Raw genomic sequence first — 15,603 nt, 5'->3', positions numbered from 1 at the left:
GGGTAGCTGATAAAGAAACGTATACTCCTGCGACCCATAGTGGTCTACCGAATCAAAAGCCCAAGGCCCAGAGCCTGGCATCTATATAACACCAGCCCTCCCCATGCCACTGGGTGGTCCCTAGAATCACAGTCTCCCTCAGTGTCCCATTCCCAGCATGCCCCAAAGGTACAAAAACTGATGGATACTCAAGTCCCTTACATGAAGTGATAAGTATTTGCATATAACCCCCCACCCACATCCTCCCGTATACTTTAAACCCCTTCTAGATTACTTATAATCCCTAATCCAATATAAGTGCTATGGAAATAGTTATATAATTATTCATTAGGGAATAATGAAAAGGAAAAAAAGGCTAAATGTTCAGTGTAGCCGTAATTTTTTTCCTAACATTTTTTATTTGCATTTGGCTGGATCTGCAGATGTGGAAGCCCTGTTGTTGGTGGGTGGGGGGCTGTCTATTTTTAGTTGATTGGAATATGGCTGCTGGAGTTTGCTCTCACTGCATCTCTCCTCCCAAAGGCTGCATGGTGACCATCAGGTTTCTTGCCCTGTCTCCATGGCCTCCTTCACCTCCCGTCTCTTCTGGGTGCCCCAGGCAGGGGGAAAAAAGGTACAGTGTGGAGTCAAGGTGCTGAGGGTCACTGTGATCCCAGCTCGGGCACACAGCCAGGTGGTGGGTGCTGTTGTCTCTGGCTGAGCTTCCTCCACTGTCAGAAGGGACTGCAGTGGGACCCACAGGTGGAGCTGCATTAACATCGGGCACAGGCACTCACCTGCCTGCTGCTGCTGCTGCCCTCCTGGGGGCCGTGTCCAGTGACCTGCTGCTCTACTTAGCCCTCCCTCTCCAACCCACCTTCTGAGGGCTAATGCTTTGGAGGTTTCTTTTTGTTATTATTATTGCCATATGTTACGGATGTGTAGGGTGTTATAAAAAGGCAAGCTGATTTTCTTAGCCAACTTGCCTAAGGATTCAAAGAAAAGTAATCAGTTTAGATGGCCTTTATAGCCTCTTTGGTGTCATTTTTATGAAGTGTATCTTAACCTATAAAACTATGATAAAATGACTCAAAATAATTTCACTCCTACTTTCTGAAATCTTTGATATTATAAAATGTTTAGGCTAAATGGTAATCATATTTAGTTTAAGAAAGTGAGGGAAGAGAGAGAGAGGCCTCAACACAGTCACCTTAGCTTTGAGAAAACAAAATACTTAGATTTTTGTTATGTTGATATTTCTATTTTAAATTCAGAATTTGAGATTACCAGTTGGAATTAAATTTCAAATACAAGTGATAGCTCAATTTCTGGAAAGCATGTTTCTAGAACCATGTTAATATATGAAATGCAAAATTATTAATTTTTAAATTAATAATTAATCATTATTAATTAATTTGGATAAGAGTTCAGTCTATATAACATCTAGATGAATGAGAATAGGGCTACTTCCAGGGAATTCCCTGTTATCTGTAATCCTGAACAAAGTATCTGTCCCCCAACCTTGACATTTAATTTCAAAAAAAGTACTATTCCCAGAGTTTCCACTAGGTGTCAGTCAAGGACCATCGTGGAATTAAAGGAGTAGGTGGAGGCTGGGAGGAGTTAAACTAATGAATCTCCAACAGCTGTGTTGACACTTAGATCAGTGATACATTTTTACCTAAAATGCCCCATTATACATTTATTTTATTTTGTAGAAATACATTTTGAAAGCTTTAAGAAAACAATCTAAGAAATAGTCTTGATGAAAGATGTAGCTTTCATCAAAAAGTTCAACGTAATCCTTTTATTTATATTATAACATTACAGTGGATTAAGTATATGAAATAAGTGTATTTTTATCACCCGTGGGAACAATATGGTTAAGAAGTTCCTTGCAGGCAGACAGACCTTGGTTTGAGTCTGAGTTTAGTCATGTACTAGTGGTAAAACTTGCACAACTTAATGTCTCTGAACCTCTGTTTTTAATGCTCTTGAATTAGACTTATTTCATAAGGTGTTTTGCTGAGGGTGAAAGAAGATACAGTACAGCACAGTGTATATGTGATCAATGAGTTGTAACTTGAAAAAATTTAGATTCTAAAAGGATCAACAACTTAGGTGAAAAATACAATTCTACTATGGCTATGTCAACTGTTCACACATACAGGCAAAGGGCCAAGAGCACACACACACACACACAGGTGTAGGAGAAAGGGGACAGGTATGCAGGCTAGTCTGGTTTTGTAATGGTCTATAATTGCCTTTCAGAATCTTCTTAAGCAACTTGGATTTTCCCAGGAGACTTGTAATCAACAGGTGGGGCATGGGACACATGCTGCCATTACTCAGAGGGCCTCCAGGGCACCAGGCCAGCAACCCCAGTTAGCTCTTTTTTTTTTTTTTCCCCAGTTAGCTCTTGAGGACTAACTTCAAAAGCTTTTCAAAATACACAGAGGGCAAAACAGACTCTCTTCTCAGAGCTCAGTCCTCCTGATCTCCCACCCAGGTCCACTCCCATGATTATGGCCCCACTCTCTGCCCCTCCTCCCTCCCACTGTGGACCATTCCACCATCTACCTGGCTCACCGGTAATGACACTCACCCCTGCACCATAGTCCCTTGGCTACTTTATCTCTAGAAGTTCAGGAAAGATGTTTCCAACCCTTCCCAAGACTAGCTCCTATTGCTGCGCTGATGGGCCTATTGTTCCCACCTTCCCAGGTCTCACTCCAACAAACATCCTTCTCCTGGCCTGACTAGCTCCTGTTTCCCTTCCTATCCCCTGCAGCCCTCTTACCCACATGATATCTTTGTGTGTATGTGTGTGTGTGTGTGGGGGGGTACTGGGGGTTGAACCCAGGTGCATTCTACCACTGAGCTACATCCCAGCCCTTTTTATTTTCAGACAAGGTCTTCCTACCTGGTGAGGCTGGCCTCAAACTTGTGGTCCTCCTGCCTTAGCCTCCTGTGCCATTGCATCTTACTTTGCTTTGGTTTTTCCCCAACCTACCAGCTTTTTCCTTTTCTGAACTTTGTGAAATGAAGAAGTGACACCTGGTCTGTTCCTCATTTCGCCCTTGCTCTTTGACCCACTCAGACCCTTTTCTTCTTAGCTGCCAACCCTAAAAATCTGTCTTTCCATTTGAATTGTTTGACCTTTGCAAGACTGTTCTCTGTTCCCTGTCTGTGAGATTCACCTTCCTTTGCTGGCTCAATGCCCTTCCCTGCTTCTCTTACGGCCCCTTTTTCTTTTTCTGTGCTTCAGATCCGCCTCCCCTTTTAGACCACTCACTGGGATTCCCAAGGGGCCTTCTTTCCTCTACACACTTTTGAGAACCATCCTGTCAAATCTTACGGCTTCCATTTCTGTCTCTCCTAACCCTCAGCTCCCAGAACCTGAATTTCTACCTGCAAGGGTCCTGCCTCCCCTGCTCCTCGACCCCCATCGAACCAGTTCTCCCCGCCTCCCAGCTTGCTGGGGACTCCAGCGCCATGCTCTGGGTGCAGGTCACGATTGACACTGAATCTCAGTGGGCCAACGCCCGTTCCTCTGCCTCACAAGCTGTCTCACCTCTCTCCCTCTGTGGCCACCACAGCCACTGCTCCTCATCTCACCACGCAGACTCCATGGTGCATGGTCCAAAGTCCTCCCTCAGCTGACTGAGCCTTCCAGCCTCACCTCCTACTCTGACCCCTGAGAGCTTGGCCCTCCCGGGTGGGCAGCGCCTCTGGGCCCTGAGCACAGTGCCCTGTTCTCTCCTGCTTGTTTACACGTTCTTTCAGCCTGGTTTCCCTTCACTTATAAAAACATTCCTCATCCTTCAAGAATGAAGTAAAGGCACTTTCCTTCCTCTCCCAACTCAAATAGACATTTGTCCTTCCGTGACACCTGGCTTACAGTGCCATTATTTCACCATGTTGAGCAAACAGGTCAGGGGTTACAGGGCCAGCTGCCCCTACTCTGAGTACACTCACTGCCACACCTGGGGCTCGTTTCTCTGGGTGCTGTTCCCTTAGCACCTAGGTGGTCTTTCCTGTGTGGCCGGTTCTTAGTGCCCCTCTGAGTATTTCTCATACTCTATTTTCTTTTGCTTTTTTTTTTGGTACTGGGGGTTGAACTCAGGGGCACTCAACCACTAAGCCACATCCCCAGCCCTATTTTGTATTTTATTTAGAGACAGGGTCTCATTGAGTTGCTTAGCGCCTTGCTTTTGCTGAGGCTGGCTTTGAACTTGTGATCCTCCTGCCTCAGTCTCCCGAGCCTCTGGGATTACAGGCGTGCGCCACCACGCTCAACTTCGTACTCTATTTTCTGTTAGTCCTCTGGAACTTTCCTTACAGTCTTTCCCCTCACTTCTTTCAATCTCCCAAGGTGGGGAACACCTCAAATAGAGCCCACTATGAGCGAATCTCTGCAGCATTGGGTGGTGGAATCAGTCCTTACAGACTTGACATCTCAGATGCTCTTTTTCAACTGAGCCTCGCTTCCTGTCTGGCTGCCCTGCTAGGACCTGACCCCTTTCTCGGCCACTGTCTGCTGACTGCATCTGTCGTCTTACCTTAGCTGGAATCTTTGCCGCATGGTTCTCCAGGATCAGTCTCTTCAGGTGCAGAACCCAGAGCCGCTTGTCTTGCTGGGACTTAGCCTACGGGGCAGATGGAAGAGTCAGATGTTGGACAGTTGGACAGATGTTGGACTCCTTTAGCCCCCTGATGAGATGGGAAGCACTCTGTGTGGTCAGGAAAACCTGGAAAGGCCCTGGCACCCAGCACTCCTCGTCCCCGAGAGGGGCCCAGGGAAGAGGAGAGGCCCTCTTTACCTGAACTGTGTGCTGCAGCTTGGGGTTCTTGTAGTGGAAGACGCTGAAGCTGAGTGGCTCCTTGGGGATCACCTCCACGAGCATGAGGTTGCCACACTGGAGCAGAGAGAGCACGGAGGTGAGGCCCACTCTGGGGAGAGGGAACAAGCAGCCCCCCGCCCTTGCCCCCTGTGTGACTGGTGTTCACACCTACCAGGATGTGAGCTTTGTATGTAAAGGTGTCGTCCCTCTTCTTGGTGATGAGAAGCAGCTTGTCAAGGAGGAAGAGCGTCCGCTCATTCTTGGCCCGCTGGAGACGGAAGGTTCCCTCGAGCACCAGTTCCCCATAGCTGGTGAGGTCTGGCCCCTTCCAGTTTGTGAGCAAACTCTGTATCTCCTGGAAAAGGGGAGGCCCCGTGGATTCAACAGGAGGCAAAGGCTCTGTGGCCCATCCACTGAGCCTCAGGAATGGTGACTAATGATCTATGACATAAATCTGCATTTCTGGGTGGTATCACTCAAGGGTTAACAAAAATGAGTCAAGCTGTAAGTTGCTGAGTTGCCAATTACTTATTTCTATTCCTTAATAATTCCTATGCTGTGGGTGGCAACAGCAGCTACATCTTTCAAAAGCTTGGGAACAGGACCACCAGTTGGGACTTCTTGGTGGGCATCCTTTCTCTGACCTTCTGACCTCCTGTTCTCCAGAAGAAAAAAATCTATAGAGAGGTTGACTTGAAATCTTTCTTTGAAAAACTGAAGTCCATACCATGTAGACGTTACACAAAATTAAATTGTGTGCACGATCATGAGACATATTTTCTCAGAAGCTTCCTGTTTTTAATTCACTGATTTCGGGAAAGGAAATGAACATTTCTCTGCTGCTATGTTTTAGTGTTTTTAGTGGAACTTGGTAAATATAGAAATGGGTAGCACGATTGACATTTCTTTAGGATTTGTTGTACATTAATATTGCTTAAGGAAGATGATGTCATTATTTTGAAAAATGAAAATGTTCACAAGTACCACTTAATTAAGGAAGCCACAAGATAATAAAAGACTTCATTGGTTGAAAACAGAAAGCTCTGTGGTACAGTGCTTGCCTAGCATGTGCAAAGTCCTGGGTTTGATAACCCATGCCATAGGCAAAAGGAAGGAAGGAAAGAAAGGAAGGAAGGAACTAGAAATGGTGATAAGTTTGACCAGAATCTAATTTAGCACTGTCTTCAGAATGCCAACAAAGGTTTGCCTGATGCCTGCAATACACTTGAATGACTAAGCATTAAACTTTCTGCTACTACTGCAAAAAACAGATATGGCATGAAAGAGTAGGATGTTGCCCCCCTCTGATTTTTGACTCTATGGCATGATATCATATACTCTCCTGCCCACCTGCCTAGATTTTTTTCTGTCTTATGAGCCAAATGATGCATTGTGTCCCTGCATAGTGTGGAGTCAACTCTGGGCTTTTTTGTTTTACTTTAGGGACACCCAAGAAGTTAGAACTGGATTTTGGGCCTGTATGTTTTGTTTTTGTTTTTAAATAGCTTTTAAAGAGGGCTATTTTTTTGAGATTTCTAGGATAATTGGCACAGCATCTATTAAAAATTCCTGAGTGTTTTAGGGATCAAAATGTTGGTGCTAGATGGGACCTTAGCAAACTTCTCATTTGACTGTCTCATTTTAACGATGAGGAAACTAAAACGATGTGCTTGAGAACCATCTCATGGTTTTGCAGGAATGAGTGAGAAAGAATAGAAGCTTAAAAGGTCTAGGTACTTTGCTTTTAACAAAAATTTCTAATTTATAATTTTATTACTTAACATAAGATAAGGCCTTGGGAGATGAAAGTTTTTAGCTTGGGTCTTCAAAGGGCTATAAGCAAGTTATTAGCTAAATTACATAACTACTTTGTCTTAAATAGCTACTCTAAACAATGGTCATTATTGTTGGTGCCCTGATCTTTCTTCAGGGAGAATTATGATGAGGACCATAAATGAAGTATGATATTTGTGCAATCTTAATATTGGATTTGATTTTGGAAATGATACATATCTGTGTCCCTGCAGCCCTGCTGGGTACTGACACCTTGCTGTGGGCTCACCTGTAACCGGACCGCATGTTCGTGTTTCCGCTTCATGTCATTGATGTGCCAGGCCACGCGCTGCATAGTGTCTATAGCATCAAGCACCACATCGTAGCCATCTGTGTCCTTGTCAAGGTGGTTTTCTATTTCCTTTAAAAAAACACACACACAAAAATAACTACTTGTTTTCCATTTTTTGCATATAGCAAGTAATGAATAACATCTTGTAACTAGTTTCTTATATTTTATTTGTGCTTATTTATTTATTTGCCTACTACTATCATTCCTTAAGATTTTGAGAAACTTACCAGGAATACCTGCCACAAAATGATAAGATGGAAATAAAAAATAGGTCTAAAAATAATACAAGAATATTAGAATTCCAGGAAAGGCTATAACATACAGTAAGTCTCAAAGAGATATGACAGTTATAATAGATATGAGAATTGATCTTACAGCTGAGAGTTCTGAGCTTCTTGGTGACCAAGGTAATATCGCTCTCAGTGATACAGTTCTCACTCTTACAAGATCAAAATACATATCTTTTTTTTTTTCTTTTATAGAGGAAACAAAATTTCTCACAAAGACCTCAAAGTGTCACAGACTCAAAAATGTAGTAGACATTATCTTAAAAAAAAAACAAAAAAAACAACCAAACAAACAAACAAACAAAAACCTCCATAGGGGCCAGAAGGTACAACTCAGTGGTAGAACAGGTGTTTAACATTCAGAAGGCCCTAGGTGAAGATCCCTGGCACCAAAACCAAACATGCAAATAGAAACCTCTACAGCAAGCACATTTTCATGCAGACATGAGGTTTTAGAACCTCAATGAGGTTCACTGAAGACAGTCTTTTGGAGTGTCAAGGAAGTTCACAGGTATCATGCACTAACTTGTCTGATGGTTTCAGCAGGTTATGTTAGCACCCATATTAGCATGGAGTTCCACAGCCCCAGGGAAGGAAGAGAGGGATACCACCTCTGTTCTAATTCCTTTTCTTTTCATTCATTCATTCATTGGTGTGGTACTGGGAAGTGAAAGCAGGAGCTTTCTGCTTCTGAGCTAGCTATATCCCCAGGAATTTTTAAAATTTTCGTGTTGAGGCAAGGTCTTGCTAAATTTCCCAAGCTATGCCAAGTACTGAAGAAAAAAACAATGTTCAGACTAACCTGGAAATTGCAACCCTTCTGCCTCAGACTCCCCAGTAGCTAGGATTATAGGCATGCACAGCACTTTGCCCTGCAACCTCTGTTCTAATTCTTTAGAGGATATTAGACTCCTGTACCTGGATCCCTTAGGAGTCAAAGACTATTCTTTTTATCTCCTCCATAATACCTAACAGACAGGTGGTCAATTGATGTTTTTCTTTTCTTCTGGTGCTGGGGATGGAACCCAGGACCTCCATCATGCTAGGCAAGTATTCTATCACTGAGCTACACTCTCGGCTCCAATAAATGCTTATTAAGGTAAAACTATATTTTCTTAAAAACAACAATAACTCTAATCTCTCTATGGATATATGTAAATAAATTGCATCTATATAGAATATGAACAGACTTCTTTTCCTTATTATTATTCCTTAAACAATATGTTATAATAACTGTTTATAAAGTGTTTATACTGCTTTAGGTATTATAAATTATCTAGAGATGATTTAAAGTATAGGGGAGGTTACACATGCATTGTATAATACACAAGCCTACATAATTTTATATAAGGGACTTGAGCACCTGTGGCTTTGGTATCCTTGAAATCAATCCCCTGCAGATACCAAGAGACAATCACATCTACAACAGTAAGAAACTGTGCCTTAGATCATTTCTATGACATTTATTGTGCAAAATCAGTTAAAAGTGGCAGAGGCTGAATCTTATGGCATAATTTCTGCAAATTAATTCCCATTATTTTACAGTGACACTTTGTAAATATTAGTTTACTTTTACTGGGTATGCAAATTTTTCATGTAGTTAAAAACTGGAAAGGAATTTACATTTTTATCCCCATACTCAGACTCAGGGGTTTGAAGGTCCTATGAAACCATACCGCTAAGCTAGTAAGTCCAGGTAAGCTCCAGATTAGTAGCAAACTAAGAAATATTAATTTCTTCTTGTAGTTCGAGAGGCAATCCTGCCCAACAATGATCAGGCTGAGAGGAGCAGAGGATCCTGCTCTGAGGATATTCATGGTTCCCTGTACAGCTTGACGATGTGAGTGACACAAGGAACATCTAAGCCACCTATAGAAGCAACACATCTTGATGCCGACCTGGAGCTAGTGTGGATTTATCCACTCACTGTTCTTCCCTTTTCTTTATTATTAGCCCAAGACAGAGAGTGAGGCTGTTCTCCTCACCAGTGCACTTTCTCTAAGGATCCTGACTTGCCATCTCTCAGGCTGTTCTGAGAACTTCACTTTCTTTTGCTGGTTGGTCACCTTCCTGTCTAGAAGACCACAATAAGTCTTAGCTGGGATATTAACAGAGTTCAGCAGAAGTCTGTCCTGGGATAAGTATTATTTATTTAAGAATTATTTGGATGCTGATTTAGCAAACTTACTCCACTAAATCTAAAATGTCATTAGGACCAATTTAAAAATTAAATATCTCCAATGTGGATAAATGGGGCAAACAGACAAAGCGAAGAAATTTCTGGTAATGTTGGACTGAAAAAGTTCTCTGGATTAAAATCCCTTTAAGGGAAGATATTTAATATATTGTGAAAGAAATAAACTGCAAACACTGGCTTATTTTTATTGAGTGCCTTGAGCCTTGGGAAGGTGGGCACCTTCTAGGCTTCGGAGGCAGGCTGCTTGTCCCAGAGCCCTACCCCTGACCTTCCTGCTCTACTTCTTGCCCGTGGTGCAGAGATAAGCATTCCACATCTAGAATGCAAATTCCTTCAATAAAACTTTTTTTCCCATTTTTATCAGTCTCCTTAGAGGCTAAGAAATGAGAATTTGAGAGCTGTGTCTATCTTTGATCGAAAGACTCTTTGAATTTTATAAAAGTATTGGAAAACACTATAAAAGGGAAGATATCTGGAAGTGAAGCCTCTCCCGCTCAGGGAGCCCTCACCTCCTGCACATTCTGTCCCCCCCCCTCCCAGCCCCTCCTCTTTGCTCTCATAAAGGAACCAATCTATGGCAAATAGCTTTCTCTCTCAACTTCCTACTGAATTGGGACTCATGGAAATAAAATAAAACAGGAAAAAACCTGTTTTCCATTTGGATGATAGCTCCCTGTCTGGACTGTCACAGCTCAGTGCAAGACACTCGTAAGCCCTGTCACCATCCGAGCTGAGATTAATCTTTTGATTTGGCCGTGGTCGGCGGAGCTGCAGGCCTAGAATATAAATATCTCTAATTCCTCAAAGCAGATTAGCCAGTTGTAAAGCATGAGAGTGGAAAATGATTCCATATGTCCACAGCCTTTTCTGGTATTTTCCCCAAAACTTAATGTATACACACAAGATCTCCATCCCGTTGGAAAGTGCTCAAGCGCAAGCAGAGACTCACATGCAAAAGGAGATGATACTTGAGAATCCGCTGAACTGGTTTCAGGAGATAGGACCCCAGAGGCAGCGAGTGTTTCAGAGTTTCCTGGCGTTCCCGGAAGAACTTGGCCAGCATCTTGTTCCTCATGCACTCGGTTAGCACGGCCACTGACCTGCAAGAGGAACAATTTTTTTTTTATGTCAGTGTGATGCAGGGCAGGGTTAGCTGAGTTTTGATGCAGCACCATGGGCTCAAGGCTTCTAGTAGCAAGGTCCTTCCTTCTAGAAGACCAGGTGCATGCCAGGGCATGTGGCTTGGCAAAAGGAATCTGAGCTGGATTTTAGCCCCTAGGTGTGCTCTACCTGGTATCTTCAAGCAGTGCTCACACTGTAGATCTCACACAGTTTCCACAAGTCAATTTTAAGGTACTTTGTACTAAGAATAGTTCCCTCTTCCCAGTAGATCCTTGCCAGTAAATGCCTACCAGGGCATTTGTCAACCCTGATGGTTAGCTCTGTATACTGCAAAGCTGTATGGCTTTATGTGGTGGCTCTTCTGGGAGACCTTTCCCCACAGTTAACTTCCATTTGAGAATCCTGGAACAGATAGATCCCCTTTCCACCTCCAAGTGCTTCTCCTCCTTCTAGAAGGTCTCAGTCCTCAGAGAGAGTGCCTCACTGAAGGGTATTAGAAAAGTGGGTGGGAGTTCCTTCTTAGCCCAGATCCCAGAAAGTAACTAAGGATGGTGCTAAAACAGCTTCCAGGAACAGGAGAAAGAGTGCTGGCACCTCACAACTAAAGCATGCTGAGGGGCTCGGTGGTCACACACACACACACTAACATCTATGGTCTCAGAACTCAGAAGGAAGCAGGTAGGAAAAATTTCATCCCTTTTATTCCCCAAGTCACGAACATGTTTTCACGATTAATTGAGACAATCAGAGTCAAAAAACAAAATAAGACTCCTTGGAAAGAAGTTCAATGCAAGTCTCATAATTAAGTTGTTGGACTCTCCTTTGTACCCATTTGTTTTCAGAATATCGGTTCAAACTGATTTATAAATTTGAGTCCAAATCTCAAAACTACCCATCAGATGACCTGGGACCTTTTCTCAGGTTCCCCCACCCCCACCCCCCTCAGAACCCGCTGCCTGGTAGCTCCTTAGCTGCCTGATAGCTTGAGCAGCTGCTGGAGAGTGACTTGTGTCACAGACTGGGAGCATGCAGGGCACCAGGTACCCAGAAGTCCTCATTACAGGACAGGCATCTGAGGACACTGACCTGGTCCTGTTTGTGCTCCTCCCTGGGGTAAGGAAGGAGGGGCTTGTGCCTCTTCACAGTGAAATCACAGGGCACCACTGGCAGGAAGAAAGAGGACACTGGTCAGTGTGCCAGGCCACTTAAATGTCACCAGATTGGATCCAAGGGGGAAAGAAAAATTTGTCAGATGGGCCACAACACCTGGCACTCTTGGCTTATTAAGACAGGGGAAAGGGAACCTCAGGCCTCAGACCAAACTGACTGGACGAGGGACAAGAACTATTTCTCTGTGAATATGAAAACCCTGCAATTGGGAAAGAAGCAGAGATGGCTTCCTCATCCAGAACGCCTTGCAAGCACCGCTCTGCCAACTCAGTTTCAAGTCAGACTTGAAATTAAAACAAAACAAAACAAAAACCAAACAAAGAAACCCACTCCACTTTCTCTAGTAAACTGTTCTTAACTACCCCTCACTGAGACTTATCACTTCTTGAACTTCGACTACACATTACTGAGTGTGTGTGGTACTGGGGATTAAACAGAAGTGTTCCATCACTGAGCCACATCCCCAGCCCTTTTTATTTTTCATTTTGAGGCAGGGTCTTGCTAAGCTGGTTAGGGCCTTACTAAGTTGCTAGGCCTTACTAAGTTGCTAAGGCTGGCCTTGAACTTGCAATCCTCCTGACTTGGCCTTCTGAATAGCTGGGATATTCCAGGCATGTACCTGGAATTTAGCCTGGCTAAAATCACCCTATTTAATTTACACTTATTATTTGATCTTCCATAACATGCTATTCCACTATTGCATTTAGTTAAGTTCTACCCTCAAAAGAATATAAACTAGGCCAGGTGCAGTGGCACATGCCTGTAATCCCAGTGGCTCAGGCGGCTGAGGCAGGAGAATCACGAGTTCAAAGTCAGTCTCAGCAAAAGCAAGGCTCTAAGCAACTCAGTGAGACCCTGTCTCTAAATAAAATACAAAATGGGGCTGGGGATGTGGTTTAGTGGTTGAGTGCCCCTGAGCTCAATCCTCAGTACCCCCCTGCCCCCCAAAAGAATATAAACTGCTTGAGACACTGGTTCTTTATTTTTTGTGGATTTCATTTAAGTTTGGAACTGTGCTCCATGAATGACAGGCTCCTTCCGTAACTCATGGCCTCATGCACACAAGGCAAGGGCTCTACCATGAGCCATACCACCATCCCTGAATGGTAGGTTCTTAAAAATGTTCTTACAACCATTCACAATAGCCAAACTATGGAACCAGCCTTGGTGACCATCAACAGATGAATGGCTAAAGAAAATGTGGTATAGATACACAAGGGAGTTTTAATCAGCCATAAAGAAAAATGAAATTATATAATTTGCAGGAAAAATGAGACTATTATGTTGAGCAAAATAAGCCAAACTCAGAAGGTCAAGGGTTGTATGTTTTTCTATCGTAAGTGAAAGGTACAAAGGAAAAAGGAAATGAAAGGGTGGGAGATTTCATGAAAATCAAAGGGAGATCAGTAGAATAGAGGAAAGGGACCAGGGGGTGGGAGGAGGGGAGGGAAGGGGGAAATACTGGGAATGATATTGGCCAAATTATATTGTTATATTGTGTGCATGTATAAATATATAATCAACCCACCATCATGTATAGTTAAAATGTAACAATAAGAAATGTGGAAAAATAATGTTCATGCAAAAGGGATTTTGCCTTTCCCCAGACTCTGAAGCAACCCAACATGTGAAAGGCCGCCTTTATTTTGTACTTTCCTTTTTTAGTAAATCTTCTGAATTTGCAATCTGGGAAGGTCCTATTACAGATTCTGATCATCGAGTCCAGAACTTTGTTGATTATTCACTTTGAAGGCTTTTCCCTCAGGAAGAAGTTTGTGGAGAAGCCGAGGGCTGAGTCTGTGATTTCTCTGCATAAGGGTGTGGTGTAAACTGGTTTTTGGCTGAAGGACCCTGGAATTTTGCTGGAGCACCCTACAGTTTCCTGATTTTCAGCATCGAGGTGGAAACAAATAGTACAGGAGAGAAAATTGCTTGAGTAAAACTGTGAAGCAGGGGTGTGTCTATAGATAGGGATATGTGATAAATGCTCCAATATGCATGCAGGATGCTTTCCTTTCTTTCTTTTTATGGAAAATTTGGATAAAGCATGGTTGGCCACCAACCAATAAATCCCCGCAACACAATATCCTGACAAATATTTAGAAAAGGACAGTAAGATCCTCTAATAGGAAGTATTTTATCATCAGTAAATCTGAGGTTTGGCTTCATGGGACTATTCCATGGGGTTTTTCTTTTAACAAGACCTGCTTTCTGGATCTATTTCTAAGCAGGGCAAGAATTATTTTTCCCTTCCCACATGCTGGCTTCTCTTCCACATGGATCCTGCCACCAGCTGTATCCTTGGGGACTCTTCTAAGACCACTCACGGAGTGTGTAAAATCTCCCCAGTTCTCGTCCTGGCTGTCCTTACGATAACTCAAGACTGCTAATCATGTGGTTAAAAAAAATAGTAAGAAGGCACAGGGGATCAACACGAGGTCTGAGAGTGGAGGAACCTGGGCCCAAACACAGGCTGGACCATTCATCAGCTATGTGATTGGTCCCTGAAACAATTTGCCTATCAGCCTCAGCTTCTTCATTCATAAAATGGGGATGGGGATGGGGCAAAGGTGGTGATGACCTTGACTTTGCAGACAGCCTATCAGGTGCCAAGCTCTGGGGCCTTGCTTTAATCCCCCAATCTCTCTGAATGGCTGTGGAGGTGGAGTTCAACATGTTGTATTTATAGCATTTAACACAGTGCTTAGGAATCAAAGTGTGACCGGTAAATGTCTTTTGGAGAATCAAATGCCTACAGTTGTGGCCCATTATATTGGGCTCCTGGGCTTTTATTGATTGATTAATATATTGCCCAGGCTGCTCCCTAATTGCCCTACCTTTCTTGTGTAAGCAAAACTGAGCTAACAACCCAGGGGAGACCACGGGCCCCCTTTTCTCCTGTTGGCTTCTCACAATCTGTCCTTTTTCTGAACTCCATAAAAACTCGTGTAGTTCATAAAACTTACAGAGCAAAAACAGAACACATTTTCTCCCCAGCTGGATTACATAAATGCATTAGCAGTGCTTCCCAATCGTAACGACATGTCACAGAGAAAAAGGTTGACAGACGAGGCCAACAGCCTGCTTTCCTTTGGAGATACCTAGTAATCTTTTTGGTCTCTTTCCATGTCTTTCTCATTTTTTTTCCCTGCACTGTCTCTGCTTGGAGCCCCAAAGCCCAAAGGGATCAGTAGATATCTGGGATCCCCTAGTCTGTTCTCTGCGTGTTCTGTGTTTGCTCACGGATTTAGCACAAGGCCAGCTAGACAACACCTGAGAACTCCACATGTTGGATATGCTGACTTGAAACATTATGAAAGTGATCCCAAGTGATCCACTCCTTCCTGATCCATACCTTGGGTAGTTGGTGCAATACTGGGTGTAAATGTGGAACTCTTCACTCTGCAAGGAAACGAGAGACTTTTATAGGCAAAAAAGCACAGACATCAACATTCATTTAAAAACAAGAAAAGAAACAGCATTTGGGCCTTTAAATTTCTTTCTGTAATCACACTGGCCAGTCTCTGGAGCCCTTGTGGGATCGTCTGTGCCCACTGTTATATACCTAGAACCTGCACACACTCTGACTAATTTGGGTCTTCTAAACACCTGGTTCCAGATACTGTGAAGACAACAGGAAGAGGACGAAAACACAGTTTCTGCCCTAAAGTGCTCCTGGTTCTCTGGTGGATGCAACAGGGTGAGAGGGAAATATAAGTGGGTAATGTAAACATCACATAGGAACAACATGGTGGGAGTACATGCAGGAGACAAGAAAGCTGGTATGGGGCTGGGGATGTGGCTTAGTGGTAAAGCACTCACCTAGAATACGTGAGGCCCCGAGTTCAATCCCCAGCATTGCCAAAAAAACAAAATAAA

At 43.4% G+C, this 15,603-nt stretch overlaps 1 protein-coding gene across 7 annotated transcripts in view; it reads right to left on the bottom strand.

Annotated features, from left to right (window-relative positions):
* Positions 1-15,603, bottom strand: part of Plekhg1 (pleckstrin homology and RhoGEF domain containing G1) — a 213,935-nt gene that overhangs the window by 20,945 nt on the left and 177,387 nt on the right. For all 7 annotated transcript variants that reach the window (XM_046427421.2, XM_046427423.2, XM_046427424.2 and 4 more), the window contains 6 exons: positions 15,080-15,126; positions 10,382-10,532; positions 6,886-7,017; positions 4,996-5,178; positions 4,803-4,898; positions 4,542-4,628 (listed from right to left, as the gene is read on the bottom strand). In XM_046427421.2, coding sequence (XP_046283377.1) covers positions 4,542-4,628; positions 4,803-4,898; positions 4,996-5,178; positions 6,886-7,017; positions 10,382-10,532; positions 15,080-15,126 — 696 coding nt within the window. The remainder of the gene's footprint in view (positions 1-4,541; positions 4,629-4,802; positions 4,899-4,995; positions 5,179-6,885; positions 7,018-10,381; positions 10,533-15,079; positions 15,127-15,603) is intronic.

The sequence above is a fragment of the Marmota monax genome, unplaced genomic scaffold (assembly GCF_021218885.2).
Source record: "Marmota monax isolate L192 unplaced genomic scaffold, Marmota_monax_Labrador192_F-V1.1 WCK01_AAM20220418_F8-fsc00114, whole genome shotgun sequence".
NCBI lineage: Eukaryota > Metazoa > Chordata > Mammalia > Rodentia > Sciuridae > Marmota > Marmota monax.
This window is presented reverse-complemented; position numbering and strand designations above follow the sequence as displayed.